General features: G+C 38.3%; 1 protein-coding gene across 10 annotated transcripts in view; it reads right to left on the reverse strand.

Annotated features, from left to right (window-relative positions):
* The window catches only part of MAST2 (microtubule associated serine/threonine kinase 2), a 198834-nt gene that overhangs the window by 39476 nt on the left and 145866 nt on the right, over window positions 1–13492 (reverse strand). For 9 of the 10 annotated variants that reach the window (XM_069788840.1, XM_069788842.1, XM_069788838.1 and 6 more), the window contains 3 exons: window positions 13323–13477; window positions 4028–4103; window positions 2517–2726 (listed from right to left, as the gene is read on the reverse strand). In XM_069788840.1, the coding sequence (XP_069644941.1) occupies window positions 2517–2726; window positions 4028–4103; window positions 13323–13477 (441 nt within the window). The remainder of the gene's footprint in view (window positions 1–2516; window positions 2727–4027; window positions 4104–13322; window positions 13478–13492) is intronic. The other variant, XM_069788839.1, reaches the window with a different exon arrangement.

The following is a 13492-nucleotide window of genomic DNA, read 5'->3' on the forward strand; positions in this document are numbered from 1 at the left end:
CTATATATTTAGACTGAAATGTCCCAATTATTTCCTTCTAGAATGCAGTCTGAAAGGCAAAGCACAGACTGACAAGCAAGGGGAAACAAGTACCTTTCAAATACTAAAATATAAAAGAAAAGCCAAGGAACTATGATAGAACAGAAGAAAAAAAAAAAAGACAAAGACGTAGAATCAAGTCTTTGGCATTCCTCTGCTGTCTTTAATTTCTTTGTCCTCTTCCTTCCCAGCCTGTTCTGCCTCCCTTGTCTCTCTAAGCTTTCTCTTTAGTTGTCTCTAGCCCACCTTACTTCCTAAAGTAAATCAATTAAACTTAAGAGCTGACCCTTCTCTCACCCCCGCTCTGCAGAAGATGTTAAGGAGGAAGAGGTCAAAGAAAGCCCTGAATGTCAATTCCTGAACAAGCGCAGAGATGACCACTGTATTTTCTCTAATAATTTAAATGTCACCTTTCCCTGTGCTTAGGAGCAGCAGTACAATGCATGTAGGATCAAGGGGAAAAGGATATTTAAGAAGAGTGGTTTGAGGATTTGTTCTGAGGGAGGGGAGAGGAAAGGAAAAAGCAGATTTATCTGACCCACACCTTCTCCAAGATCCTGATTAACCTCTTCAGGCCAGAAGACAGGCCTGAAAGTGCAGGCTGGAAATGGCCAGACCCAATTTATTGCTCTCTTAATTCCTTATGGTATGAGAAATCACTGTCCACACACAGAGGAGGGAAGTCTGGGAGTGGGAGAATTTCAAGCTCCAGGTATCTGCTACCAGAAGCAGTAAAACACACTGTAGTCTCCTTGTGCCCCTTGAAATGTAAGCTATTTTGCCGAGCATACACGCCCACTTTTAGTGAAATCTTTTCAACTTCAAAACCATCACCCAGAGAGGCCTGATCCCTTATTTCATAGCTGATGTGTGCAAATACCCTCCTTCCAGACTCTGGAGATACAAGGTGGACCCACTGACGTGCTCACCTGGCTGCAGGAAATGCATCCATCACCCCTTTTCACTGCCAGCCCTGCCCTGCAGACGCAGGACTGCTTGCATGTCTCCGCCAGCCCGCAGCCAGCCGTCACTGGGCCCAGCACCAACGGCTGGGTGATGCTTATCCTGCCCAGGAAGGCTACGTGCAAGTAGCAAGTTTGCACTTGCAAGCTCCAGAAGCGTTTTCCTCTCTTTTAAAGACTACAGGTACTGAACAGTTTCTTTTGACTAGATGCAGTTTCTCCAGCCCTGGATGGTGGCATCAATGGTCAAACTCTTGCACGGCATCCAAAGAACGCCATTTTTACCAGGAAACACATTTTTTACTATTAAATGCATCCACAGTAGTGACTGATATCCCATAGGCAGACAACCATATGGGCCCTCGAAAGATATTCCCTACCTCCCTTGATCTGTCAAAATTATATTCCCCATCCAGGCAGAACACCACAAAACCAAACATGAACATTTTTCTCCCATGCATAACAAATACCGGGGAAATTACAGCCACGCTCATATAAATGGAGTAGCCCAAGATTCCATCTGATACAAGGGAAGATTCTGCAGCTTTCGCAAAGCTTTTTAATACAATAATTGTATATTAATATAACATTTTTATTCATCTGCCATTTCCTGATGTCTGGAAAGAGTGGCAAAGGACACAAACTGGTGCAATTCATGCCAGTGGGTTGGCACACTGATCATATAAACACATCTTCACCAAACAGATTAAAAATCATCACAGAAAATACATTATTTCAGGTGTTCTGTTTGTAGCTGTCTCCGTGATATTTGTTATCTGAGACTGCAATCTTTATAAATCCTGTGTTTTCAGCTTGCTACCTCCTTAAATCAAAGCAAAGGATTAGGAAGACATTCCCAAATGGAGGTCCGGACCCAGCAACTGGTAATAGCACTGACTCTCGCAACAGCTATAGCACAAATTCTAAGAGTTTTAGTTTATTTAATATTATTTTCATTTTAAAGGAAAAGAGCAATTTTTAATGAGTGGTTGAAGCATACTGAGCATGCATTAAAATTGTGCCCCCTTGTGTATTTTCATATGCTTTGAACACCACAAAACACATCGAAGTACTAAAAAACCCGCAACTGGATTAAGTTCAGCTCAAGAAAATCTTTTATGAAAAATTTATAGCAACACTACAAACTATGGTGTTTTCACTCCTCGAAGGCACTATTGTAATTAATAAGTCATTCACAGTCTTGAAGTACATGAAAGAAAAGTTCAGTAATTTCCTTCATCTCGATGAACCCGATTTTCATAAATGGTAAAGACTGCCTTTGACTTATTCATATGCATATTTAACTTCTGTACAAACGAAGTACACAGGTGAAGTGATTTGTTCAAACTCACCCGTGGCAGATCAACAGCAGACTGGAACAACTCAGATCTCCTGACACCCCCACCCACTGCCCTTCCCCTGGAATCCACATTGTCTCTCCTAAAATCAAAGCTCTGGCTTATTGTTTAAAGTTTCAATCAAAATAATATATTCTACTTTCCAGAGAGCACTTACGTCCTGGAGAAGTTTCTCCAAGTTTTCCTGCAGCTCATAAAAGTACCGAGAAGTAATAAGACCTTCACGTGATTTATCTAGGCAATCTCTGGCCAGTTCAATAACTTGATGATGAATGAAACTTAGGACCCCATCTGCTAATTGCAGCACATTCTCTGGAGCATTAGAGGCAATAAACTCAGCCAGCCGTTCTTCCATCTGTGCCGTGGCCTAAAAGTACAGAATAAACAGAAATATTCTTAAATTTTACTATCCCAAAACTTAAACATAAACAAGTAGGGTGCTAAAGTAACATATTCTTAATTCCAAAATGCACAAGGCTTAAAAAATATTCCAAAACGCAATAGCATTTTGCTGAGAATAAAAATAGCATACTATAGGCAAAAGTTATGTTTACATGAGCAAACAACAAAAATTAATTGGAACACACTTTCTGAAAATGCAAATGACCATAAAAATACTCTTGTCCTGAGGCTGTATTCCTCCCTGGGTCTCCAGAGTAAAGACGTAAGATACGAGGCAGTTTTCAGAACTTTTAGGCAAGACCATGGAACCTGAAAATCGTTGCCCCAAGCAATAGACACATGGCATTTCTATCACTATAAGCACTGATGGCCTGTCTCCACAGAAACACCTATTTTTGCTATTGGTAGAACAGGAGGGAATGGCCATATCAACAGTTCTGGGATACACGATCTTCTACACTCGTTTCAGTGAGATATTAACTTCCAAAGCTTGATTCTGCAGATTTCAATATTCAGCTTTTTTTAAAAAAACTCACACTTATTTTCACTGCAGATCACTTCAGCACATTTCAGTGTGACTGAATTCAGATTGACTTTTCTGAAAATCCCAGTCTGTCTTCATTGTTTCTCTGGTACCCAGTGGCAAACTTGGTTTTTGCCAAAACCTCCAGTATGATTTGGAATGACTTTAAAAGAAAACTTTGCATTTTCAATATGTAAATGGAAAGCCTACCAAACCCAAAGAAGTTTGGATCAGTACAAAGCAAATTTAATGCAGTTATACAAGGGAATAATGAGAGAATGTTATTCAACATATTTTGAAATTACTGTAAAATAGGTTTTTTAAGTATATATGAAACTAAGCAAAACATCCCTCTTCCAGCCTTAATCTGATTCAGAATTTAAAGAAAAAGACAAGGATTAGTTAAAAATATACGGAGACACTGGCCTCATAAACAACATAAATGGACTGAGCAGCCAGAGCATGGCCCTTCTCCTCATTCCTGTGAGCATTTGTCAAGCCAATAAAAGACATGAGAAATTCAGTAAATATGATGTACATATAGAAACACCCAAAGTTTTTCTATTTCTTCTACTGCAGAATTAGCATGTGAAGCAGAGAAGGCAGCTTCAAACTCTTAGCAAACTGCACTGCTTGGAAATCAGAGGTAAAAGCTGGGCTCCTTCTCCAATGAGCACAACAAATTAATTCTGAGCTTGGTCACAAGTTCATTGAATGCATTATTCAAAAAAGTGATTCCTTACCTTTGGAAACCTTTCTTTGTACACATGATTCATCATTATTATCTCACTGTCAAAGGAAATTGGGGAGCGACCCGGGCTAGAGGAAAAAAAGAAAGTACATTATAATTTACAGATATCACATCAAAACCCTTCAAAACCCAGTGTTGGTCATAATGCTGCCACACTGACTGTAGCCCTTCCAAAGCTTTGACTTCACTTCAGTAATGGGCAGATGCTTAACTTCAGAGAAAATCCTGGCAAGCAATGGCAATCTACAGCCCTCACAGTTAACTCATTTGAAAACTGCTAACACTCCTGTCTTCACATGAACTCAGGCAGAAACTCACCTATTTTCAGTGAATGCAAGCCCTAATATACAAGCATGTAAAAAATCAGTGCATTTGCTGCAGGTACATCTGTTATTTCCCTCGTTCTCTTACTGCCCTCCAAGGCAGTGGTAGCAGCCCTGCCCAGGAAGAAATCACTGTTATCTCTGGAATCTCTAGTGCCAGAAAGAGGCAGAGTAAAAGGAAACAAGGAACTTGAGATGAGTTGCTTTCCTTTGTCTGAAGAATACCACGCTGCAGGAAGGATGCAGGAGCAGTGTTATTCAGCTAAATCTTACATATAAATACCACAAGCAATAGGAACAGAATACTTTTCTGAAAACTGCACTCCCTTGAGGCATATTACACTGCGGATGCATATGCATGTATGCATAGGTTAGCAAGCAACTTCAAGGCACACCAAAAAACAGGACACTAAATTTTGACAAACTGCATTTATATTACTGTTTGGGTTTTTTTTTTTAAAGAAGAGTTGCATTTCATTTCATCACATCTGATGGTATGCAATGCTCTGACTCATTCTGCCACTGAGGACAGCCAGAGTGAGGTAATGCAAATAATCCCTAGCTACAGGATCGCCTACAGCATCGCATTTCTCTCGCTACCTTGTTCTAATGTTCAAGACAAGCAAGGGCTTCAATTATTTGGCATCTTACATGATCATTGTCTTTATGATTTTAAGAGTACTAGATATTGCTAAAAATATTTTTCAGAAAATACAATTTTATCTTGAATGAGTTCAAACATTTTAAACTTTCTTGCGAAGGATGAAATGAATCTCTAAATGGAATAAATGCATTTTAAACTTGGAATGCATTACAGTTACTACCTTGCTGCTAACCTATTTAAAGGAAAACACATTCTTTTGGGAACATATATTTACAATTCAAAGAAAATTTAACTCACTGGCTCACAGAATATAGCAATACCAATCTCTTTTCATGCCTGACGCTGGAATTCCATGAATTACATTGTGTCTTGTTTTTATTAAGGTTTATCCCTCAGCTTGGGAAAATGCACTTCAGATTAAAACTCTCACTGAATCCTTATGTTAAAGGAGAAAAACCGATTTGGATGTTTTGGATACCAAGTAAAAACACATTTTCATCAACTTTTTTTTGAAGAAAATATATCCCTTAGCTTGGTAGATAGCTATTTTTAATCAAGGAAAATTGTCTTTAAAAAGAAACTTACATTTATATTCATATGTAATGTATGACATAATAAAAAGAAGGGTAAGAACATTTAAATTCCAGACTTAGAAGCAAATTCCCCCACACATCCAGCCTGCTATCTTTATCCTTTTTTCTCTAAGACCAAACAATCTGACACAAACACATGACACTTGTTTACTGGCAGTTCATATGGAGCTGAAGAACTTGGTGAAAACATAGGTACTGAAGAATTTATTTTTCTATAATGTATTATTTCTCTGTGTGATTTAAGTGAGGTATAATGACAAGGATATATAAGCCCTTTGGTACTAACTACAGAAACACGGAGGCACATACATACTTCATTTTAACACTAAAGTAGTCCTACTAAAATTTGTGCATGCTTAAGTATTTGCTGTCCTAGGGCTACAATAAAACATGAGGGTTTTTGCCTTTTGCTTTCAAGGCACTTTATTCATATGGATACAGGAAATTAAGATCTATGCAAAAATCATGCTACGTGAGCTGTCCTGCCAGCAGATGTAGTGTTTCCTTAAGAAAAGCCACAATGACATGGGAATTTATTGCGTTTGCTTTTGTTTTTTACGATTCTGAAACAAAGTAATTTCTTTGCACAAAAGTCTACTGATTGGCAAGAAAGTAAACACTTATAATCCCTTAGCTTCCTTGGGCATTGGCAGTTCTGTCTCTCATCTTTGGAAGCTGATTAATGCCACTTCTTACCACCTAAAATGACAGAGCACCCAAAAAATTCCAGATAAAACCTTGGATCAAGATTCAAATTGTCATTCTAAATAAAATTTGCCCAATATAACAGGTCAAATTAAATGTCTAGCTGACTACAGCAAGACTGCAACATAATATACTGCACCATAATTTTTTATGTTGATCCTTAGCCTGGGAAACTACAGAAATAGATGGATAACTAACTAACCAAAGGCTAGCTGCCAGGCACTGCTAGTTACTTTACAGCACCTTTGAGACACAACCAGGTGAAAAAGAAACCAGGACTGGGCAGATAACTGAATGCCACCAAGGGAGAACATAAGGAAATCTAGAAAAAAAGGAGTTTAATACATTTTATTGGCATGACAGCTTTTCAACACATCTATCTAGTACCAAAAATTTCACATACAGAACTAAATCAGTCTAACATTTCAAGACTCACAAAGGAACAGATTATTTTCTGTAAAACGGAGGACACGTACCATGCACGTGCATAACATTTTAAGACAAAAAGCAGGCTGCTTCTCTTTTCTTGGTTTAGATAGGCAGGTCAAAGAAATTATTACTGTCAGTGAGTTTTTCATTTCAGCAGAGCAGACATTAGAAGAATAATATCTGTCCCCTTAAGCTTAACAGCAGAACGAAAAACTACTCTCCCTTTTCCCCTTCTTCACCCTCCCTCCACTTTATGAAATGATGTGGTGGTAGACATTCAGTGACATCTATCTCCTGCAAAGGTTTCTAGCCTTCATCTTGTCAAAACTCATGTGTCTTTATTTGATGCTAGAAAGTGAAAATAGCTTATAGACAGCTATTTCAAGGAGTAGCATTTATAGTAATAACTTAAACCTTACAAAATCTAGTTTAACTGTGACTAAATAAAACTGAGATGTTTATGAATACCTAATTTTTCCTTCACTGTGACAGCTGTATTTATTAAGAAAAAGCAGAGAACCTAAAAGCACTGTATTCCCCTCTGCTTTTAGCCTGTACATAAAGGTTTAATTAGGATGTATTTACAGCACATTACCAAAGTCAGTGTCCATAGGAAAATTAAAACCATAGGCCTTAATTTTCTGTCATTTCAACATGTTAGATCCTGCCATTAAGCATATACAAAGACAACTCGTAGGAAATGCCAGTTGCCAAAATAAGGAAATTTAAAACTAGAGGGCTAAAGTTGTATGAAGTAGAAACTAAGTTAAACCTTCTGCTGAAATTGAGGAGAGCACTGGCCTTCCTCTTCCTCCAAGAAATAAAGATATAAATCTTTTTTCTCATACAAATTACATTAACACTAGAAGTGAGTCAGAAAATTTCCCCTGAAAAAAGAGACAATAAAGCAGAACCAAATATGGACAATCTACATCTGTCTATCAAATTTCAGAGCAAATATGACTAAGTGCTTCACGCAGCCCACAACAGTTAGACCTTGGGGCCTAATCCTGTTTCTGGACAGGACAATGACCAAAGGAGAACTGATCTCAGTAGAGCAGAACCTATCTGCTAAAGTCTGAATTTATGCAACATGCACAATAATAGTGAAATACAGTTTCCCACAGAATTACAATAATCTATACCATGGAGGAAATAATGTAGAAAATTAAACGCGTAACTTTAGATTGCTTTTCAGCATTCATTCAAGGATCCTTCTTCCTGCATAATCATAACCAAACAGCACAGAAAGTCCACACTGGGCAGTTATTCTAGTGCTGCTAGAAAAAAAGGGAATCCAAGGCAAAGCAGGATATACAGTAATTCTTCTTCTTCTTACAAACGGGCAAGCAGTGAAACAGAACAGTAAAGAGTCTTTCTCACCGAGCACTCTGAAAAGTCATTTCTGAGTTTGTTGCTTCAGTGACGTTTAATCTGTGGACAAATACTATTTGTGATTGGTTTTGTATCGCTGAACTGTTTTCCAGTTCAGCCCTTCTTTATACTAGGAGTGACATTCTTATGAATGTAAGGGGGTTTTTTAAACATTTATAAATAGAAATAATAAATTAATAAATAATAAAAAATATATGTATATATATGAGAGAGCATTAAGGGAAAGGGAATACATTTCAATCACAATCTCTTTGAAAGTAAGGACTAATGAGTCCTTTCTACAGACTTACACAGGGGGTGCAACTACCTCTTTCCAATACCTCAGGATTTTTTATGCATGCCAACGAAGACTGAAACTGCTTTAGACAGAAAACACTAGAAAGTTAAAGTAATGAGCAGTACACAGGGCAAATAAGAATACCCAGTTTTCCTCATAATAGAAAACCACAAAGATGGTGAGTGAAACCAAAAGTTAATAAATGTAAAACCAATCACTTTGAAGAACATTTTAAAATCAGGTTCACAGAACTCACTGTCTTGACAGAGAAAACAGAGACCAACATTATCTGTAATGTAGTTAGAATGTATTTTCATAGGAAATAGATGCCTTACGCTTCAGAATATAAAACTATTATGCTTCTCTGGCAAATTCCTGGCTGCATGAATCCCCACTCTGCAGGGAGCACCACCTGTTCCTCCACAGCTTGCAGCGGACGGCACTTTCTGAAAGCAGCAGCATGAAGCGATGAAACCACCAAGATTACTCAAGTGGTTAAAGCTGACACTTAAGTGCAGTGAGATGAGAAAGCTCCACAACCTGCAGGATCAATCTTTAAAATAAAAATGGACTATGTGGGCCACTGGTGTGGTTTCACAACACCTATTCCTTCTTCCCATCTTGGGTATTTTATTTCAGAAGTCTTTTTTGACAACTGGCATTTTCTAGGAGTTGTCTCTGTATATTCTTAATAGCAGGATCTAGCATGTCAAAAGTCAGGTTGGAGGATTGCATTTGAAATGCACTACACAGCAAAGAGATGAAGGAGCATGTTTGATTAAGGATGATCTCATCTACTTCAACTATATAAAAATTCACTGCTACAATCTTTAACGCTTTTTCCCTAGACAACATTATCCTGAAATACAAAAAGAGATCAAGAAAAATGGGCAGATTGGTGGGCTGAGTGACTGCACAAAGGCAGCTCCTGAAGAAGTCATTATTAGTTAACTCTGCTTTTATCTCTGACTTCGCCACACATTTCCACATGTTAGCAAATGCTAAAGAAAGACAAGGAAAGAGAACAGGGGAAAGATGGAGGGCAGCATCTCTCTAACTTAGAGAGAGTAATGATGCCAAGTTTAGTGCAAGAATTCACACTCTCCATGCATTTTACTCCCAGGAGAAAAGATCTTCTTCAGATAAAGCCCAGGATTGTTCTAAACAAAGTGAATGTAGGCCGGACATCTCTCTGTTGGCCAATTACTTGAAGGATTTGAAGGTTGCATTACAAAAAAAGGAGACCAGTTGAAAGATGGTATTTAGGAACTACTTTGGCAAGTAAGAAAGAAATACTCTCTTCTACTGAAGACACACTGTAAGCACCAAAACAGGTGGGTCACATAGAAATATGTTCTTTCATTTAGCATGTGAGTACTGGATCTATTGGAGATGGATGAGAAAACAGTCTTCCTGGCTTTAGCAACCAGCTTCAAAAGCATGTCACACTTTTGGTTTCCAGCGTTGGTCTCAGGCTACCTCCTTCCACCTGCACAGGAAAGCAGCTGGGAAAGAACCAGTGCCATTTCTTTGGTGTAGAAATTTGGGGGATTTCAAATAAGGCATGATTAGTTAGGCAATGAGTATCTTCAAGCCACCCTGGCAGAATACCTCAAGCAATGGAGGCGGTACCAACTTGTCAGCGTACATCAGCCAACACTACCCTCCACGACTGTACGCTTTGTTACTTTTTTCATCCAGTTTGATCATTAAGACTGCTCTGTATGAACAGAACATTTGCAGCTAAGTACAAGAAAATGGTAATTTCTAGTCAAAGAAGTAGATTTTTCCAAAAGTTACATCTAGGCAATACTCTGTATCTAGGAGCATAAAAGGATCAGCTGATACTTCTAAAAAATCTTGGGTTAGAGACCCTCAAAACCAACAGTCCCAGCATTTGACAGTGACATCTCAAAATACCAGTTCCTCTCTCATAAAAAGAGATGTGAGGCTGCAGTCACAAAGGATGAAAAACGAATACATGTTAACAATCAGTCATAAATAACAGACCATCTTCTAAATTACAAAGCTGTGACCGCCAATTAAGGAAAACGTCTGATGTATTTTGTTCATCTGCTTTTCATTAGAGCTGATCAAACAACACCATTAAATGCTTATGAAAATATTATATTTTTAGGAAATTCCTGCTTCATTTTCAACACGTTAACTGCTCAGATTTTATTTTTTCATTTCTTAAGTAAGTAAAAATATCCTCCCACCAAGTAAGCTAACTCTGTCATGTGAGCAAATAAATAAGCAAGATGTGCAGTGAATAAGGTCTGGTCTTCACATATTTCAGTACTTGTTTGTTTACAAGGACATGCTACCCTCTGTCAAAGTGGGTATTTACTCTTGCAAACATTGCTCCAATTGGTTGGATTGACATATCAATTTTCCTTTGAGATGCAAGGGCCAGCATGAATGCTTGGTAGTGGCAAGGGTGCTGTAGAGTCACACACCATCACAGTACTAGCAATAAGTAAAATGAAAAACAAATCAGGCACAGTAAGTTTAAAAAATTAAATTACTTCATTCTAAGCTTTGGAATACCAATAAGGCTGGCCATTATCACACTGAAAACCAGAGACAGCTAGAGAAAGCATTCAAGAGGGGAAGAAGATTAATCACATAGTTATATGACACACTGAATTAATCTAGTCTTGTCACAGAGTATAAACCTACTATATGATAACTCTGCTTTTAAATTGGCTCACAGAGGTAAAATTCTCAGCAAGTTGATAATCCGTATTAACAAGGAAAAAAATATAATTAGGCTCTTCATTTTATTGTTCATATCATTCTTGCATTAGCAAGAGTGTCTTATACTTCATTATGCCAACAGTAATATGTCTGTGTTAGAAAGGACAATAATTATTTTAGTGATGTGTTGTCTACCTACAGTAGTTGTCTTATCTATAAAGAATTAGTACTACTACAGACAGACTACTCAGCGATCGTCAGCATTAAGAGTGACAGCAAGAGGACTGAAGGAGGACTATGGTTCAAAGAGACTTAGTACAAATCATAAAACTAGCCTTTTACTACATGGCAATTTGTGGAGATCATGGGCTAAGCGTGTTACTACCCACGGTACTTACCTGCTCCTGTAGATTACTGTGTAACTACACTTAGTAGATCCATATGCAATTACCATGCAGCCTGCACTGAAGTTTAGAACATACAAATAATTACAAATAATCATGAAAGGTCAGCTCTCCCATGACACGATACTCACCATAGATTTTTTTTGTTATCTTGGCCTGTTTCACTTCTCCTATTACAAACCTCAGCCTAGATCCTGAGCTGGGCACACTGATTCAGTATTTCCAGCTGGCAGAACTTCTGAATCTTGTCCATTAAATTTAAAGGCAATATCCACCTCTGACACCCTCAGATGAGAAGCAGAAAGGAGACTTCACCTCCCTGTCCCCTGCTTGTATAAATACTTTTTCTTTCATAAGATGCTGCATCTAGACGTACGCATCTCTAGACTTTCATTCACTTGGTCCAGCACTAAAATGCATAGCAAAACTTAAGGCTTTTGCCATGATACAAAATGTTTGTGGATTTATTCCACATAACTGTTAGAGACCTGCAAGAAAAATTGCGCAGAGAGTTTGTGGAATCTCCGTCCTTGGACATACTCAAAAGCTGTCTCGACATGGTCCTAGGCAATCTGCTCAAGCAAGGGTTTGGACAAGATGACCTCCAGAGGTCCTTTCCAACCTCAGTCATTTTGTAGTTCTGTGAAAGATGAGATTCTAGTTGCTTCTGTTTTTAAGTATGGAAAAATCAACTGCACAAGGAAATAACCCCTGGATAGCTATCTTTGAACAACCCATTCTCTGAAGCAACAGTAAAAATTATTTAACTGCTAATGCAGGAGAAATATTTTCAGCACTATTACAAAATTGCTCTTGGGTGCAATTCTATTTAAGGTTTTGACATCATCTACTCTAGTGTCCCAGTTTTGGCTGGGATAGAGTTCATTTTCTTCCTAGTAGCTGGTATAGTGCTATGTTTGGGATTCAGTATGAGAAGAATGTTGATAACACACTGATGTTTTCAGTTGTTGTTAAGTCATTTTTATACTAAGTCAAGGATTTTTCAGCTTCTCATGCTCAGCCAGCAAGAAGGCTGGAGGGGCACAAGAAGTTGGGAGGGGACACAGCCAGGGCAGCTGACCCAAACTGGCCAAAGGGGTATTCCAGAAATACCATGTGACATCATGCCCAGTATACAAACTGTGGGAGTGGGGCTGGGGGGTGGATCGCTGCTTGGGAACTAACTGGGTGTCAGTCGGCGGGTGGTGAGCAATTGCACTGTGCATCACTTTGTATATTCCTATCCTTTTATTATTATATTTGTCATTCTATTATTGTTATTCTTATCATTATCAGTTTCTTCCTTTCTGTTCTATTAAACTGTTCTTATCTCAACCTACAAGTTTTACTTTTTTTCCTGATTCTCTCCCCCATCCCACTGGATGGGACGGGGAATAAGTGAGCTGATGCATGATGCTTAGTTGCTGGCTGGAGTTAAACCACAGCATCTAGTTTTCATACCCCTTTGGAAGCACTGCTGGAAAAGTTATTAACAGTGACTGCAACCACTTCTTTATATAAAGGCAGAAAAATTCAGAGAAGAAACTTCACTAAAAGGAAATCTACTTTTTACAGATTTAGTACAAGACGCTTGTGCATCAGGTTTTCATAGGGTTGTTGTGAAGATACAAAAGCAGACTGTGATAACCATTTTGCAACCCAAAACCTCAGCATCAAAAAAAAAAAAAAAAAAAATCCTTTCTGATTAGGTGAGGTAGGTTAAATGTTGATTAAAATAATTTCAAAAACGTGTAACAAAACAACCACAAATGACTATTCTTAGATCGGAAAGCACAAATAGAAATGCAATACATTTGTCCAACATCTTGAAAATTCAACAAACAACCCAAAGCTCACCTGAGACTGCGAGACCGAGGCCTCAAGGCTGGAGAATGGCGCCCTTCCTCATCAGTGATGCTCTCAGTACTGAAATGCTTTGTCAGGAAATGAAGTTCATCTGCCGTGGGCTGAAAGGGCAGCTGGTGCAGCTTCTCCTGAGATGAGCATGATGACTGAGTACAGAAAAA

Source organism: Haliaeetus albicilla, chromosome 8 (assembly GCF_947461875.1).
Source record: "Haliaeetus albicilla chromosome 8, bHalAlb1.1, whole genome shotgun sequence".
NCBI classification, from domain to species: Eukaryota; Metazoa; Chordata; class Aves; order Accipitriformes; family Accipitridae; genus Haliaeetus; species Haliaeetus albicilla.